Raw genomic sequence first — 18,755 nt, 5'->3', positions numbered from 1 at the left:
ATTTATCCTTTCATTCAAAATTTCTCATTTCACTTTTTTTTACCATTCTGTGTTCTGTGACTTGTGTATTCAGCCTGTCTTCTACATTTTTACAGCGGGTGGGCGGGCTCCCTGTCAGGTATGGAATCTGGGAATCTGTCGTTGCAATGCAAGACAAGCCTCAGGGGACATGCATCTATTTTGGACATGTGCACTTGCCACACCTCGATGTATATTAGTCTTTTTAAGGCTGTTCTACCTTCACTCTCTCTCTCTGTTTTCACCACAGATAAAATGTTGCTAGAGATTGAACTGGCTACCTTGCTGCCCCAGAACAGTAGGTCAGCCTCACACATGGCCTTTTCAACTTCTTTATGCTTTTATACTCACCCTTGTACTGTCTGTTTCCTACAGTGATTGGCCACCAGCCAGTCAGACTATTTGAGAGAATTAACCCTTAAGGTAGTGTGCACTTTTTATGTTGTGTATAATTTCAAAAATAGCATGAGGTAATGCACATTGCCATTGTAGAGTTATTTAATGTTTCAAATGAAAGAAGAAGTCATTGAAACTGTTTTGTATTTTTGGAAGTTGCTTTAACAGAACATGTTTACCAAAAATTGTGTCTCTTTTTTTTTCATTGATTGTGTGATATGTAAATCCATCTTACACTGATCATCAAGAATCATGTGAAACTGTTGTACAGAATTTGCTTGATAAAAATCCAAAACAATCAATATGGGGATTACTGAAGTACTTAGAGGTTTAGGACAAGATCTTATTTAATTTGCAACACTCATAGAAAAGGTTGCAATATGGGTAACTCTAACAGTTTCATCTATGTTAGAAGTAATGCTAAATCTAAGGAGGTAAAACTTATCAAGGTGAAGTGCGCAGAAAAAGATTTTGAATGTTGTATTTGTGAACTTACAGACTGTCAAACTATCATTGCTTGCATCTATAGGTCCCCATCAGGTATCTTTACCCAATTCTTATATTATATAGATGATGTTTTAAATGAATTGAGAGGCAGGTCAAAATGCACAATAGTTCTTGGTGTCTTTAACATTAATTTTAACAAAAGTAATAAGAACAAGATACAATTACTAAATCTGTTTAACAAATGCAACATGCAACCTACAGTGCAGGAAATTACCAGATATGGGGATGGATCTGAAACAACACTTGATCAGATATTTACCAACAATGCTGTAAGTACAGTGTTGAAGTAGCAGATACAGGCTTTTCTGACCATATGGCTTTAAAAATTATGTAAGGAATGAGAACAATAAGAAATACACAGTCACTGAAAAATATGTGCAAAGAAGACTTTATACAAACAACATAAGGGGATTTAATAGTACGCTAAAAAGGGTGCAGTGGGCCATAGAACAAACTGATGATGCAGGCAAAAAGTATGACAGTTTTCTCACCGATTATAAATATTGCTACGATGTAGCATTCCCATTAAAAAGAATTAAAGTCTGTAAGAAGACAAACACATGGGTAACACAAGGGATTAAAATATCAGCAACCACCCTTAGAATCCTAAGCAAACATGCTAAAATAAATACAACAATAAAACCATACTACAGGAAATATAGAAGGGTCTATAGGAAAGTTTTACAGGCAGCAAAAAGGCTAAGCAATGATTCATACATTAATAAGGGAAGCAATAAATCAAAATCAATTTGGAAAGTTATAAACAATAGCATAGGAAAATTTAAAACCAAGACCCATAATTTCAAAATTAAAAGTGAGCCAATATATTCAATGAACATTATGTGAACATAGCACCGAACCTAATTAAAAGTCTGTGCAACTCAAACAACAAAAGTATAAAAGTACCAACTTGTGAAAAGACAATGTTTCTGTACCCAGCAACAGAATGTGAAGTTACAAATGCTATTAATAAACTAAAAAATAAAATGTCTTGTGGTATTGACGGACAAGGTATAGATACTCACCTAACTAACATTATTAATACTTCTTTCAGGACGGGGGTGTTCCCATCCAAACTAAAACTCCATAATAAAGCCAATTTACAAAAAGAATAGTACAGCTGACATAAATAATTATAGGCCAGTGCCACTATTGTCAGGTTTCTCTAAAGTAATTGAAAGAGTAATGTATGAAATGTTAGCTGACTTCCTGAATAAAAATAAAATACTGACTAATGATCAAAATGGGTTTAGAAAGAACAGATCCACAGAAATGGCAGTCTTCCAATTCATGAAAATGGTTCTAAATGCCATGGACAAGAACGAATTAAGCTGTGGGATATGCTTAGATTTATCTAAAGCGTTTGATTTAATCAGCCATGACTTATTGCTTATGAAACTAGAATTTTATGGAGTCCGGGACTTGATTTCAAATGGTTCAAGTCCTATCTCTCTGATAGACAACAGAAAGTACAAATATGTCATGAAGGCAAAGAGTATCTTTCAGATTTCAAAAAAACTAGCTATGGAGTTCCCCAGGGTTCCGTGTTAGGACCTCTGTTGTTCTTGGTGTACATAAACGATTTGACAAACCATCTGACAGTTGCAGAAACAATGATGTTCGCTGATGACACTAAGATTTTTATAAAAGGATACACTGAGGATTATCTACAGCAGAGTGTCTCTAGGACAATAAATGAAACAGGAAAATGGTTTAGTGATAATGCTGTGATCATAAATAAGAATAAAACGGTATTGATGAATTTCAGTAATATTAAAAGTAAAGCTAGAAGAAGAGTAAAAGCTGAGTTAGGGAACTTATGTTATTGCACAAGCTCCATACACAAAATTCCTCGGTATATGGGTGGATGAGCACTTGAGATGGGAAAAGCATCTAAAAGTTTTGAGTAAAAAATTAAGTAAATGCTGCTATGTGCTAAGAATGCTTCGGGAATGTTGCAACACTGAATCATTGCTGTGTGCCTACTATGCTTACATGAACAGTTTGCTTAGATATGGTGTGATCTTCTGGGGAAATACAAGTATGGCAAAACAAGCTTTCAAACTTCAAAAAAAGGGCTATTAGAATAATGAAAGGGGTTCCCTGCAGAGAGTCATGCAGGGAAATATTTAAAGAATTTAAAATAATGACTCTTCCTAGCTTATACATCTATGAATGTGTATGCTTTCTGAAAACTCACCAGGAATTTTCAACATTAAATAATCAGGTTCATAATTATGAAACAAGGGACAGGGGTGATTTCGCAGACACACCCACAAAGGAGCACTCTACCAAAAAAGTGTAAACCACCTGCCCAAAATACTTTTTAGTGCATTGCCTTCTACAATAAAGAAAATTAAAGAATTTCATAAATTAAAGGTAGACCTTAAACAATTTTTACCAACACGTAGTTTTTATAACATTCAAGAACGTCTGAATATGGAAAAGTAATATTATTTATATATACTGATATAAAATATTTGTATTTATTATCCAAGTTTTTGAAACAAATTAAAGATAAGAAACTATATTGTAATTGACTACATCCATACAGTGTATATTGTTAATGGATGAATAAAGAGATTGATTGATTGCTACTGTGTAAACACATGCTGGTATGTTGTCTGTATTGTTGGTGATTATACAGCAAACCTACTTTAGTTTTCTTTCCCATAATCACTATCACTTACTGCTGCCCATTGAAACTGCAACACCTTGAAGACAGCATGCAACAAACATCATATTAGCATTACATGTTTGGATATGCAAATGATAAGCATTTCAGCATAACTACATGAAGTAGGCAGGAGTAATGCCATCTATGTTCTGCTCACAATGGTCAATTACACAGAGTGTTTCTCAATTATAAATCATGTTAGAGTGTTGGTTGTTTGTGAGAAGATTGTGTTATATCATGTGTAATACGGAGAAATGTCTAGTAGCGTGTGTCAGAATTCTGTGGTGACAGGATTGTGGCCTATTGAGACTACTGGTTATTGTTCCTCAATATTGCTGCTTGGATCGATCGAGATCCCATGACTGTGGTGCTAATACAGAATTGATGGATTCACGAGTGCCATACTCAGATATGCTGTGCAGCGTTTTAATAGCTTTACATGACTAGCACCCTAGAGGACAGACATAATGTTTACTCGGCGATGCAGGATTGTACAGCCACATTACATACCTTGAGATAGGGAATGATCTTGTTTGCAGCAAGACAACTGTCCACACGGACAATGCGGCTACATCTGGAGCACTGTGGTCTGTGAGTGTGGAGAACATTGTTGTGGCTTCTCTCGAAACAGCAACAGTGAGGGACCAGTCCACAGTAATACATCTAATGACATCTCTGGACACAGAAGTGCCACCATGTTATCTTGTCTTAGTCCTGTCTCTGTGTAGTGCATCAGGAGTGATGTGTCCTTGCGTGGAGGTTCCAAGGAGAACGAACACCCAGCACCTGGCGTGACAGTACAGTGTGCCATTCTGTACATAACACGATCATCTCTTGTTCACATAGCTGGTACTTTGGACAGCAACCATTATATTTCTGGTATGCAAAGGCCATGGTATTGCACTATCTTCAAGGCCTCCATGACATTGTATTGTCTTTCAACAAGAAAATGCAAGATGGCATGATGCTCATGCTATTGTGACCTACCTCAATACAGAGGGTGTTTGACTGTTACCGAGGCCAGTGCCTTCTCCAGATCTAGCACCCACTGAAAACTTCTGGCTGTGGATTTCTAAGAGACTGGCATGCCACTACTCTCCAGCCACTGCAATTGATGAACTCTGGCATAGTGCTGAAGCAGCATGGAGTAACACACACATTTGTCTTCAAAGCTCAGTTTGTTTTGATGCCCAGGAAAGTTAGAGCCCTTGTTGCTGCCAGAGATGACAGCTCCGTGCACAGAATTTTGCTCCCTGCCTACCCCCAAATTGTGTGCAAATTTGATCATGTTTTCTTCCTACTATACTGTATATGCAAATTGAGTAAAATTTCTCTATTTGCTATGCTTCCCGGTGTTGCAGTTTAATGGCCAACAGTGTGCTTATGCAGGGACAGCTCCAGGAATTTTGCCTCCCTATGCGGAATTTTCAAGGTCACCCCTCCCCCCCCCCCTACCTCCCCCTGGTCTGTCCCCTCCTTACATTTTCAAATATAGTCTACTAGTCACTGAAACAGAAGTGAAACGTAAACCATATAATACATTTTGAGTTATAACTCAAAAATAAATTATGCAATCAGAATAAAGATGTGTTACTCACAGCTTATATAACTAGTGTCACTCACAGATTATATAACTATAATCTATTCCCCCCCATGAACCATGGACCTTGCCATTGGTGGGAAGCTTGCGTGCCTCAGCGATACAGATAGCCGTACCGTAGGTGCAACCACAAAGGAGAGGTATCTGTTGAGAGGCCAGACAAACGTGTGGTTCCTGAAGAGGGGCAGCAGCCTTTTCAGTAGTTGTAGGGGCAACAGTCTGGATGATTGACTGATGTGGCCTTGTAACACTAACCAAAACAGCCTCGCTGTGCTGGTACTGCGAACAGTTGAAAGCAAGAGGAAACTACAGCCGTTATTTTTCCCGAGGGCATGCAGCTTTACTGTATGGTTAATGATGATGGCGTCCTCTTGGGTAAAATAGTCCCCCATTCAGATCTCCGGGCGGGAACTACTCAAGAGGACGTTGTTATCAGGAGAAAGAAAACTGGTGTTCTACGGATCGGAGCGTGGAATGTCAGATCCCTTAATCGGGCAGGTAGGTTAGAAAATTTAAAAAGGGAAATGGATAGGTTAAAGTTAGATATAGTGGGAATTAGTGAAGTTCGGTGGTAGGAGGAACAAGACTTTTGGTCAGGCAAATACAGGGTTATAAATATAAAGTCAAATAGGGGTAATGCAGGAGTAGGTTTAATAATGAATAAAAAAATAGGAATGCGAGTAAGCTACTACAAACAGCGTAGTGAACGCATTATTGTGGCCAAGATAGACACGAAGCACATGCCTACTACAGTAGTACAAGTTTATATGCCAACTAGCTCTGCAGATTACGAAGAAATTGAAGAAATGTATGACGAAATAAAAGAAATTATTCAGATGGTGAAGGGAGCCGAAAATTTAATAGTCATGGGTGACTGGAATTCGGTAGTTGGAAAAGGGAGAGAAGGAAACGTAGTGGGTGAATATGGATTGGGGCTAAGAAATGAGAGGAAACAGCCTGTTGGAATTTTGCACAGAGTACAACTTAATCATAGCTAACACTTGGTTCAAGAATCATAAAAGAAGGTTGTATTCATGGAAGAAGCCCGGAGATACTGACAGATTTCAGATAGATTATATAATGGTAAGACAGAGATTTAGGAACCAGGTTTTAAATTGTAAGACATTTCCAGGGGCAGATGTGGACTCTGACCACAATCTATTGGTTATGAACTGTAGATTAAAACTGAAGAAACTGCACAAAGGTGGGAAGTTAAGGAGATGGGACCTGGATAAACTGACTAAACCAGAGGTTGTACAGAGTTTCAGGGAGAGCGTAAGGGAACAAATGGCAGGAATGGGGGAAAGAAATACAGTAGAAGAAGAATGGGTAGCTTTGAGGGATGAAGTAGTGAAGGCAGCAGAGGATCAAGTAGGTAAAAAGACGAGAGCTACTAGAAATCCTTGGGTAACAGAAGAAATATTGAATTTAATTGATGAAAGGAGAAAATATAAAAATGCAGTAAATGAAGCAGGCAAAAAGGAATGCAAATGTCTCAAAAATGAGATCGACAGGAAGTGCAAAATGGCTAAGCAGGGATGGCTAGAGGACAAATGTACGGATGTAGAGGCTTATCTCACTAGGGGTAAGATGGATACTGCCTACAGGAAAATTAAAGAGATCTTTGGAGAAAAGAGAACCACTTGTATGAATATCAAGAGCTCAGATGGAAACCCAGTTCTAAGCAAAGAAGGGAAAGCAGAAAGATGGAAGGTGTATATAGAGGGTCAATACAAGGGCGATGTACTTGAGGACAATATTATGGAAAGGGAAGAGGATGTAGATGAAGATGAAATGGGAGATATGATACTGCGTGAAGAGTTTGACAGAGCACTGAAAGACCTAAGTCGAAACAAGGCCCCGGGAGTAGACAACATTCCATTAGAACTACTGACGGCCTTGGGAGATCCAGTCCTGACAAAACTCTATCATCTGGTGAGCAAGATGTATGAGACAGGCGAAATACCCTCAGACTTGAAGAAGAATATTATAATTCCAATCCCAAAGAAAGCAGGTGTTGACAGATGAACATCAACAAAAGCAAAATGAGGATAATGGAATGTAGTTGAATTAAGTCGGGTGATGCTGGCGGTATTAGATTAGGAAATGAGACACTTAAATTAGTAAAGGAGTTTTGCTATTTGGGGAGCAAATTAACTGATGATGGTTGAAGTAGAGAGGATATAAAATGTAGACTGTCAATGGGAAGGAAAGCGTTTCTGAAGAAGAAAAATTTGTTAACATCGAGTATAGATTTAAATGTCAGGAAGTCGTTTCTGAAAGTATTTGTATGGAGTGTAGCCATGTATGGAAGTGAAACATGTACGATAAATAGTTTAGACAAGAAGAGAATAGAAGCTTTCGAAATGTGGTGCTACAGAAGAATGCTGAAGATTAGATGGGTAGATCACATAACTAATGAGAGGAGGTGTTGAATAGGATTGGGGAGAAGAGAAGTTTGTGGCACAACGTGACTAGAAGAAGGGATCGGTTGGTAGGACATGTTCTGAGGCATCAAGGGATCACCAATTTAGTATTGGAGGGCAGCGTAGAGGGTAAAAATCGTAGAGGGAGACCAAGAGATGAAACACCAAGCACATTCAGAAGGATGTAGGTTGCAGTAGGTACTGGGAGATGAAGATGCTTGCACAGGATAGAGTAGCATGGAGAGCTGCATCAAACCAGTCTCTGGACTGAAGACAACAACAACAACAAAAACAACAATCTATTAATTTTTTTCACTCCCAGAGCAGAGGGTAGTGGGGGGTGCGAGACCTGTAGCAACTGGCACAGCTGAGTACTACATTGTCAACAGTACCATTGTCTCTTATGCTGTAAAAAGTTGAAGGTTATACGACAGTGAATTACTTACATATAAATGCATTATTTGTTGTAAAGAAGTGTATAAACTGCCATTGCCTGTCTAGAATGTCCATAGTACATAAAGGAAAAATGGCTGTGTCAAATATCAAGAAGGTGTGCTTTCTGACATGCCGTGACAATGATTTATGGCTCAAAGCAAGTAGTTTTGAAAGCAGTTTCATTTACTGTAATGAAAACTAACAGTTCTGCTAAATAACATTGTTGGAATGCAAACTGTGTTTGCTGCAACCGGCAGAAGATGTGCTTTGTTGGTGCTGCACATTTTAGTGATTTTGACTGAGATAAACTCATCCTGTAGTGTTCCTCAGCATGCCAGTGTAGAAGTTGGCACAGAAACAGTTAAGTGAAAAATCCATGTAATTCAGACATTTATTTGTATACAGCATGTTAAAAAATAGTGTCGCATACTTTGAGACGTGGTAGTACTCATTGAAACAGGAAAAATAAGTCAACTAAACATGGGTCTGGAAACGCATATTTTCTGAGATAAACGTGTTTATAGGAAGGGTTGTGCAATGCTCGGTTTCAGATATTAGCACAGTCATTGCATTGATGCTCTGACAAATTTGTCGGCAGGGTATTACAATGTCTTACTCACAGTACTTTGCCAACCATTAGCTGGTCTGCAATAGGTTGTGTGGTTCAAGTCATGTTGTAGGTTATGTTAGTTTTCGTCATGTTTGTGTGCTTTATTGTACAGTACTGTCAACCTTGAGTATGTATTATGGTGTTTTACCTTTTTCCAAATGCAGATACACTTACGTGTTTACTGTTATTGCTCTTTTGTATGAACAAATGGGGTAGTACATTCGCATTTTCTCTCTTACACCACTTGTTAGCAATGGAAACCTACCATTCGACAAGGGAAAATGCGGATATGATGTTCTGCTATGGTTTACCAAAAGTACATTGCCTTCAAGCCATGCCCTCTATGCTGAAAAATATCTGCAGCACAGAGTGCCCTCTGATAAGCTGTTCAGCAGAGTTTTCTACCATCCAAGACACACAGGTAGCCTTGCACATCGGAAGGCTGACAGTGGAAGGCCCCGCACTGAACACACGCTTGACATGCAGGAGCGTGTGCTACGTTTGGTGAAATAAATCCCTGGGACTAGTGTGCAAACATCAGCAGCAGCAGAAGGCATGTCTCTCTCTCTCTCTCTTATCTTGGGGGGGGGGGGGAGTACTTCATGAACAATTGCTGTACTATGTCATCTACAGTGCGTTCAGGCCCTAAGGCCACCACAGGATCATCATGGCAGATGGCAGTTCTGTCAATGGCTGTGGCAGAAGTGTGCCGCAGATCCACTGTTCACATCCGAGATTTTATTTACTGATGGGGCAGGGTCCCCAAGAGTTTTGGTATTGTGGATTTCCATAACCAGCATACACAATGTGATCAAAAGTATCTGGGCAACCCCAAAAACACACGTTTGTCATATTAAGTGCATTGTGCTGCCAGGTATTCCATATCAGCAACCTCACTAGTCATTAGACACCGTAAGAGAGCAGAATGGGCACTCCGCGGAACTCACAGACTTCGAATGTGGTCAGGTGATTAGGTCTCATTTGTGTCATGCATCTGCATGCAAGATTTCCGCACTCCTAAACATCCCTAGGTCCACTGTTTCCAATGCGATAGTAAAGTGGAAACGTGAATGGACACATACAGCACAAAAATGTACACGCCGACCTCATCTGTTGACTGACAGAGACCGCCAACAGTTGAAGAGGGTCATATTGTGTAATAGTCAGACATCTATTCAGAACATCACACAGGAATTCCAAACTGCATCAGGATCCACTGCAAGTACTATGACAGTTGAGCAGGAGGTGAGAAAACTTGGATTTCCTGGTCGAGCAGCTGTTCATAAGCCACATATCATGCTGGTAAATGCCGAAGGACGCCTTGATTGATGTAAGGAGCATAAATATTGGATGATTGAACAGTGGGAAAACATTTTGTGGAGTGTCAAATCACGGAACACAATGTGGCAAACCAATGATGAGGTGTGGGTATGGCAAATGCCTGGTGAATGCCATCTGCCAGCGTGTGTAGTGCCAACAATAAAATTCGAAGGTGGTGGTGTTATAGTGTGGTCATGGTTTTCATGGAGGGGGCTTGCACCGGTTGTTGTTTTGCATGGTGCTATCACAGCACTGGCTAAATTGATGTTTTAAGCACTTTCTTGCTTCCTACTGTTGAAGAGCAATTCGGGGATGGCAATTCCATCTTTCAACATGATCGAGTACCTGTTCATAATGCACAGCCTGTGATGGAGTGGTTACACGGCAATAACATCCCTGTGATGGACTGGCCTGCACAGTGTCCTGACCTGAATCCTATAGAACAGCTTTGAGATGTTTTGGAACACCAACTTTGTACCAGGCCTCACTGCCCGACAACGATACCTCTCCTCAGTGCATCACTCCGTGAAGGATGGGCTGCCATTCCCCAAGAAACCTTCCAGTACCTGATTGAACGTATGCCTGCGAGAGTGGAAGCTGTCATAAATGCTAAGGGTGGGCCAACACTGTATTGAATTTCAGCATTACCGATGGAGGGCACCACGAACTTGCAAGTCATTTTCAGCCAGGTGTCCGGATACTTTTGATCACATAGTGTATATGGTCAGATGTAAATCCCCTAGCAATTCAGGAAATAGGGCATCAAAACAGATCCTCACTCAACATATGGGCAGGCATACATGGCAATTGATTAATAGGGCCATATATGCTACCACAAAGGTTAACTGGCACACACTATGTGGACTTTCTCATTAATATTTTGCCTACATTGCTGGAAGCTGTGCCACTGCTGCAACAAATACAAATGCGGTTCATGCTTGGTGGCACACCAGCACACTTTTGTGGTTGGGAGGCTCACACCTTAGCCTGCTTGTGCCCAAGCCTCAATCCTATAGACTTTCGGTTACAGGGACATATGAAGGAATTGGTATATGCCATGCCAATCAATGAGGTATGGACACTACAGGATCATGTCTTCAATGCGTGCCACCAGGTACGTCATCAACAGGGTATACTTCAAAGGGTGGGTCGTTCCTTACGCCGGAGGGCAGAGGGGTGCATTGTCATGAGTAGATGTCACATTGAACACCTCCTGTAAACATGAGTTTATCACAGAAAGTATGTATTTCTGGACCCACATTTATTGCACTTATTTTTCTTCTTTCGATTAATACTAACACCTCTCAAAAAGCCGACTTCAGAATTTTACTTTGTGTGAGATTATATGTAAAAGATTTGTGTGTGGATTTGAAATTCTAGATTCACAAATTTTACTGTTCACATCGCTTCTGCATAATCTTTCATTGCCTCTATCAGTACCTGTTTGTATTGTGATATATTGTGAAATTTTGAACATTCGTGAGTGCCCTGGTAAACTCATAATGTTAAACTTATTTGTGCACTTTTAAAATTTATGAGAGCAGAAGGCCCGTCCTCATTCAAAACAATCATTCTCTAATTTCATTGTATGATTATGTGAAAAATGTGGTATTTTTGAGAATTTTTGGATGCTTATGGAACTATATTTTCGTAGGTTACCTGTACTGTTACCTGTTTATGATACGTAACTTATTTCATAGCAAATAAGCCTTTATCGTTCACAGTTAATGCCAAAAAATAGATCACACCTGAATTTAATTGTATATCAACCCAAATAAACATGCATTTTTGAGAATTTTCGGAAGCTACCGTTGTCCTGTGCATAATGTAACCTGTAGTAAATTAACATTGATTTAGTTGTTGTAGCAGATATTCTAACTAATGTATTTTGTTACATCTAGTTTTCCTTTAAAGAAGAGTTAGACCTTTATATTATCTACATTTATTGCAAAGTAACTGTGTTTTCAAGTTTGCTAGAACTGTATTTGCTTCAGTTCTTATACGAAGGGGGGGGGGGGGGGGGACCCAAAAATAACCGGAATTTCTTTGTAGAAAGAACTTTCTAGAAGAAACTTTATTGTTTTCAAATACAACCTTACTCTCCTTCGAAGTACTCTCCATTAGCATTAATACACTTGTCCAAACATTCATTCCAGTGTTCGAAGCACCTTTTAAATTCATCCTCTTTGATACCTGCTAGCACTTTCATGACATTGCGTTTTACGTGTTCCACATCCACAAAATTCTTCCCTCTCAAGTCTCTTTTCATCCTCTGGAATAGGAAGAAGTCTGAGGGTGCTAAATCCGGCGAATAGGGTGCGTGGGACAAGGTAGTCATCTTCATTGAGGCCAAAAACTGGCGAACACTGAGAGCTGTGTGCGCGGGAGCGTTGCCGTGATGCAGGAACCACATGCCAGAATCCCACAAAGCCGGACGTTTTCGCGACAAACTTCTGCGAAGCTGTTTCATAACCTCCAAATAGAATTGTTAGTTTACTGTCTGGTTTTCAGGGACAAATTCAGAGTGTATGATCCCTTTGATGTCAAAAAAACAGATCAACATCGATTTCACGTTTGATTTCACTTGTCGAGCTTTTTTTGGTCGAGATGAGCCAGGTGACTTCCATTGTGATGACTGTTGTTACTTTCTGGATCGTACCCATAGCAGCATGACTCATCAACTGTAATGATTTTGTTGAAAAAATGTGGATCATCTTTGAATGCGTCCTTCATTTCGAGACAGGCTTGAACGCGACGATCCCTTTCCTCTCTGGTAAGAAGCTTCGGCACAAATTTTGCTGCCACTCAATGCATCGCCAAATCGATGGTCAAGATGCGCTGAATTGAGCTCCAGGACAACCCGGACAGGTTCTTTAGTTGGTCGATTGTCCTGCGTCGATCTTCACTGATGAGATCACGGATTTTGTCGATGTTGTCTTTGCTTTGAGCAGTTGAAGGTCGACTGGAACGGGGCTGGTCTTCAACCACCATTTCTCCCTTTTTAAACTGAGAAAACCATTCGTACACTTGCGTTTTACTGAGAGCATGGTCTTTGTAAGCTGTCTTAATCATCGCAACAGTTTCTGCTGCGTTCTTGCCGAGCAAGAAACAAAACTTCACTGCCGCATGTTGTTCGTAAGAACTAGCCATTTCCTCGTGTCACGTCTGCACTGTATGCACACTCAAAGAATTGCCGAAGAAACCACACTTCTTATTGTTGGGTGACGCCGCGTGGCAGAATGACTCAGCGGAGCTCCTACTACAACCCTCTGGCGGCGCAACCTGCTACTACAAGTACACGATGTGCAGCATTGCGATTCTGGTTACTTTTGGGTCTCCCCTTGTAAGGCAACTTTTTAGTTCAACAGATTAAAAGATAATTGGGTGCTTAATTTAAAGTTATTTGTTCTGTGTCCTGTAATACATCTGCACCAGATAAAATGCAGCCCCATTGTGAATGCTGTTGTTGAACATGGAATGAGTTAGTTGACATTTGTAAGCATTTGGAAATCATCCTGACTACTGTCAAATGATTGGCAGCTGCTGCTGCGAGTTCTCGTGTTGAAAGAGCTCCCCAGAGTCATATACCTGTGGTAGTGTTACCAAAGGTACCTCTACCTCAAGTACTATCCGCTCATGTGGATCCTGTCTCCTCTGTAGGAAGTACGTGATCTGTCATTACTCTTTCACCTGAATGCGAGTGGTGTTTCAGTCATAGAGCTAGGTGTCGTGTACAGGGTGGACAGGGACCAGGAAGGACTCAGGATGTTGTACCAATCCCCCTGGCCAACAAGTTTGAGGTGTCATCTTTCACTGAAATTGAAACTGAGCCAGTGGGACTAATTTTACCAGTTTTGGGGAAACATGTTTTGTCCAGTGTCAAGAGGAAGAAAACACAAATGGGTAGGGATCTTTTAACTGTTGGCAGTTCGAACGTATGACGAATGGTGGTACCCATTAGGGAAATGGCAGCAAGGGGTAGGAAAGGACACCAGGTGCACTAAGGGCGTATGCCTTAGGGCCTTATTCAACATGTTAAGAGACTATTCCAGCTACCATTGAGGGAACAGGGCGCAACAAACAGCAGATTGTGGCACATGTTGGAACAAATGATGTCTGTTGCCTGGGCTCTGAGGTCATACTTGGGTCATTCAAGCAACTGGAAGACGAGGTTGAGAAGACCAGCCTTGCATGTAGAGTTTCAAAAAAGCTTACAATTTGCAGCATTGTCCCCAGGTGTGATAGTGGCCCTTAGTTTGTGGGCTGAGTGGAAGGACCGAACCTAAGACTTCGAAGTTTCCATGACAAGCTAGGCTGCGACTTCCTGAATGTGCTCCATAGGGTTGAGAAGGTCCCCCTGAATGGGTCAGGTGTGCACTACACATCAGAGGCTGCTACTCAGGTAGCTGAGAGTGTATGGGGTGCACACAAGGGTATTTTAGATTAGGCAACTCTCCATCCAATCCAGATAACTATAGCTATAGGAAATCCAGAACTATCAGTGAGAGATTGAGAGGAATGCAACCCCTACCCCCTCCCCCACCAGGTGACCCAGTAAAACAGTTCGTAATGGGAGACATCCTCCTTGATATACAATCACTGTATAAAAACTTCTGGAAGAACAAAGACTGTTGCATAAATGTTTGAATTACATGACCTTTTCACTTAGCTGTTTCTGTGCCAACTTCTACACTGGAATGCTGAAGTACATTACAGGATGAGTTTATCTCAGACAAAATCACTAAAATGTGCAGCACCAACAAAGCACATCTTCTGCCTGTTGCAGCTAACATGGTTTGCATTCCAACAATGTTATTTAGCAGAACAACAAAGCATAGGGCTATAGGTAGATGCTGAATGAAATGTGTTCAACTGTGAAGAGAACAATTTGTAAAGTCATCAATGACTACCATAACAGAAATTGTCAAATGATCTTTCACAAAACCCAAAGAAATTCTGGTCATGTGTAAAAGCTGTTTGTAGCACGGTAGTTAAGTGTCCAGTCCCTAGCTAATGAGGTAGGAATTGAAATTGAGGGTAGCAAAACAAAAGCTGAAATGCTTAACTCTGTTTTTAAACACTCCTTCACAATGTAAAATCCAGGAGAATTGGCCCAATTTAATCCATGTATCACTAAGAAGCTGAGTGAAATAAGTATTAGTTTCAGTGGTGTTGAGAAACAGCTGAAATCATTAAAATTGAACAAAGCTCCAGAGGACAATGGAATCTCTCTCAGATTCTACATTGAATTTGTGGCTGAGTTATCCCCCTCTTGTAACTTTAATCACTCATAGATCCCTCTAACAAAAAACCATGCCAAATTCTTGGAAAAAGTACAGGTCACACCCATCTACAAGAAGGGTACCAGAAATGATCCCCAAAACTACAGTCCAATATCCTTGACATTGATTTGTTGTAGAATTGTAGAACATATTAACATATTCTGACGTCAAACATAAGGAGGTATCTTGAACAGAATGACCTCCTCCATGCCAACCACCATAGATTCTGAAAACATTGATCATGCGAAACCCAGCTTGCACTTTTTCAAATGACATGTATAAAGCTTTGGATCAAGGCTGTTAGGTACAAGCAGTATTTCTTAATTTCTGAAAAGCATTTTACTCAGTACTACACCTACCCCTATTGTCAAAAGTATAATCATATGGGATATCAAGTGAAAATTTGGATGGGATTGATGACTTTTGGTGGGAAGGGCACAGCATGTTATCTTGGGTGTGCCTCAGGGAAGTGTGACAGTACCCTTGCTGTTTGTGATGTATATTGATGACCTTGCAGACAATATTAATAGTAATCTCAGCCTTTTTGTATTTGGTGCAGTTATCTATAATGAAGTACTGTCTGAAAGGAGCTGCATAAATATTCAGTCAGGTCTTGATAAGATTTCGAAGTGGTGCAAAGATTGGCAACTTGCTTTAAACATTAAAAAATGTAAAACTGTGCACTTCACAAAACAAAAAAAACCATACTATTTTATGACTGTAATATCAATGAGTTACTGTTGGAATTGGCTAACTTGTATAAATACCTGGGTGTAGCACTTCGCAAGGATATGAAATTAAATGACCGCATAGGCTCAGTTGTGAGTAAAGCAGGTGGTAGACTTCAGTTTGTTCATAGAATATTTGTGAAGTGCAGTCAGTCTACAAAGGAGATTGCTAACAAACCACTTGTGCGACTGGTTCTAAAATATTGCTCAAGGGTGCGGGACCTGTGCCGAATAGGACTAACAGGGGATATTGAATGTATACAGAGGAGGACAGCACAAATGGTCACAGGTTTGTTTGAATTGTGGGAGAGCTTCACTGGGATGCTGAGGAAAGTGAGGTGGCAAATTCCTGAAGATAGATGTAAATTGTGTTGAAAAGTTTACTAACGAAGTTTCAAGACACGGCTTTAAATGATGACTCTAGGAATATACTACAACCCCCTCTATGTTACTAACATAGGGACTGTGAGGATAAGATTAGAATAATTACAGTATGCACAGAGGCATCTAAACAATTATTTTTCCTGCACTCCATACGTGAATGGAATGGGAAGAAATCCTGATAACTGGTACAATGGGATGTATCCTCTGCCATGCATTTCACGGTGGTTTGCAGAGTATAGATGTAGATGTGGAACTGGATAAATAGTTCATACAATGCATTTTAGTTGCTTCAGCTCCAATATAAAGTTTGACAGGTTTTTTCCGTAATGTCTTAAATATTAACATCTACAAGAAGAACAGCAATGTAAATGTCATTAATGGCATATTCAAAGGGGAGGGAGTGGTGGAGGAAGGATGTCATACATCTTTCCATGCATAAATTCCCCTTACTCACAATGACTAGATTCAAAAGACAAAGGCATATGATGGGCAGTGCTTATTTCACTTGTTCTTTCTCTCTTTATTACAAAATGTTTTTCTTGGAAGTACTTGTATAGATATTTAAAAAAAAAAATTGTATGCTATCATATGCTGACATCTATCTTTGTTTCCATGTTACGAATTTTTTCGCTTCTGTAATAGCTTCCCAGCAGATGTAGGACATTTCAACTGTTGTACAGGCACATGGTAGAAATAGAGTTGCCAACACTGCCAGCAGAAATCTTTGCTATATTGAAAGACACAACCAAGGTGACCAACTCCAGCACTTTCTTTGTCATTTGATGGGACATTAAACTCAGTCTTCCTTCCTTTTTGTTTGTCATTTGTTTCACAGTATTGTAGATGGTTTCCAGTAAGACAACACATTTTGTGAATGATTTCGGTTTTCAAATTATCCTCACACTTCTTCATCTATTAAAAAAAAAAAAAAAACTTTCATTGCCTTGTTTAATTTGTCCTTTAGGCACCATATTAAAATTTAAGATTTAGCCACCCCCAAAAACCTAACACACTGGATGGTGGCACAGTTCACTCCCCCAACTCCCAAGCCCCCTACCCTAGAGCTGGCCCTGTACTTACATAATATATGTATTTGTTACTGATGATTACTTTTAAAATGCTTTTAAGTGATTTATAGTATCTGTTGTGTGTCATTTGCCAAAATATGAATTTCCAGTAACATTGATACCAGTTCAGTATATTTTATTTATTCATTTTCTTTCTGTCTTTTCTTTCCACTTCAGAAAAAAGCTGAGGGTACAGTCAGCTCCTCTGATTGGGTGCTGGATGAAAAAGAACTGGAGGGCCTGTTCAATAGCAAAACTAAAGCAATAATATTAAACACTCCTAATAACCCTGTTGGAAAGGTCTTCAGTCAGAGAGAACTGGAACTTATTGCCCAACTGTGCAAGAAATGGAATGTTTTATGCATTTCTGATGAAGTTTATGAGTGGCTTGTCTACAAACCAAATAAACATATACGAATTGGTACAGTGTTCAGTTTTCTTTATGCTTTAAAACTGTTGTTAGTGTAGAGATGAAGATCCACTTGCTCATAACATAAAATTATTAATATTTTTGTGTGAACAGTTGGTTGAATTTTAATGAAGTGATTAAACCACAATGGAATGGAACGGTTTACAAGGTCAGCATGTGGACATGCTACATCACTGCACTGCAATAGTTCAGTATCAAAAACCTTACCTAGATGTTTGTCACAAACTATTCCATTTCAAAAGGTTGTATTCACTTTACTGAAAAACTACATTCCACGTTGATTACAAATAAATGAAGAATGTACAACAAAATGGCAACTTATAGAGTGTGTGTGTGTGTGTGTGTGTGTGTGTGTGTGTGTGTGTGTGTGTATTATTTATTCAGCTTTAACAGTTCAAACTATGGTGTTTACCTTGTAAAACAACCCACAGGAAGTTAGATTTTTTAAATTAACTTTTCTGGCAGTCTCACAGAGTCATTCGAACATCACATCTGTCTCAGAAGATAGGTGAATCCTTTTTGACATTTCATAATATTTGCATCCAACAGAACTTGGGATAGATCTATGAGAATGATGATATGACTGGGTGAAAAAAACCATGGCTGAGTGCTACACATAATTCATTTCCTGTAACTGTGACATGCACTGAGTTGACTTGCTAAGAATTCATCGTGCACATAAAATGACGAGACATGTTCAGAGACATTGCTCCTCGTGACAGGAGACTAAATTAATCTTAGAAAAAGTTTCTTAATTGTCTTAACATTTTAATATCATTTGTGTTATCTGTTCATTGTCTTCCCTGACTACTGATGAATTGTATCCATAAGTCAGTGATTACAGAAGTGCATGGTCTTAAAGATGATGATATTCC

General features: G+C 39.6%; 1 protein-coding gene across 6 annotated transcripts in view; it reads left to right on the top strand.

Annotated features, from left to right (window-relative positions):
* LOC126248495 (kynurenine aminotransferase) overlaps positions 1-18,755 on the top strand; it is a 59,648-nt gene that overhangs the window by 17,851 nt on the left and 23,042 nt on the right. For all 6 annotated transcript variants that reach the window (XM_049949531.1, XM_049949529.1, XM_049949527.1 and 3 more), the window contains exon 5: positions 17,628-17,871. In XM_049949531.1, coding sequence (XP_049805488.1) covers positions 17,628-17,871 — 244 coding nt within the window. The remainder of the gene's footprint in view (positions 1-17,627; positions 17,872-18,755) is intronic.

Source organism: Schistocerca nitens, chromosome 3 (assembly GCF_023898315.1).
Source record: "Schistocerca nitens isolate TAMUIC-IGC-003100 chromosome 3, iqSchNite1.1, whole genome shotgun sequence".
NCBI classification, from domain to species: Eukaryota; Metazoa; Arthropoda; class Insecta; order Orthoptera; family Acrididae; genus Schistocerca; species Schistocerca nitens.
This window is presented reverse-complemented; position numbering and strand designations above follow the sequence as displayed.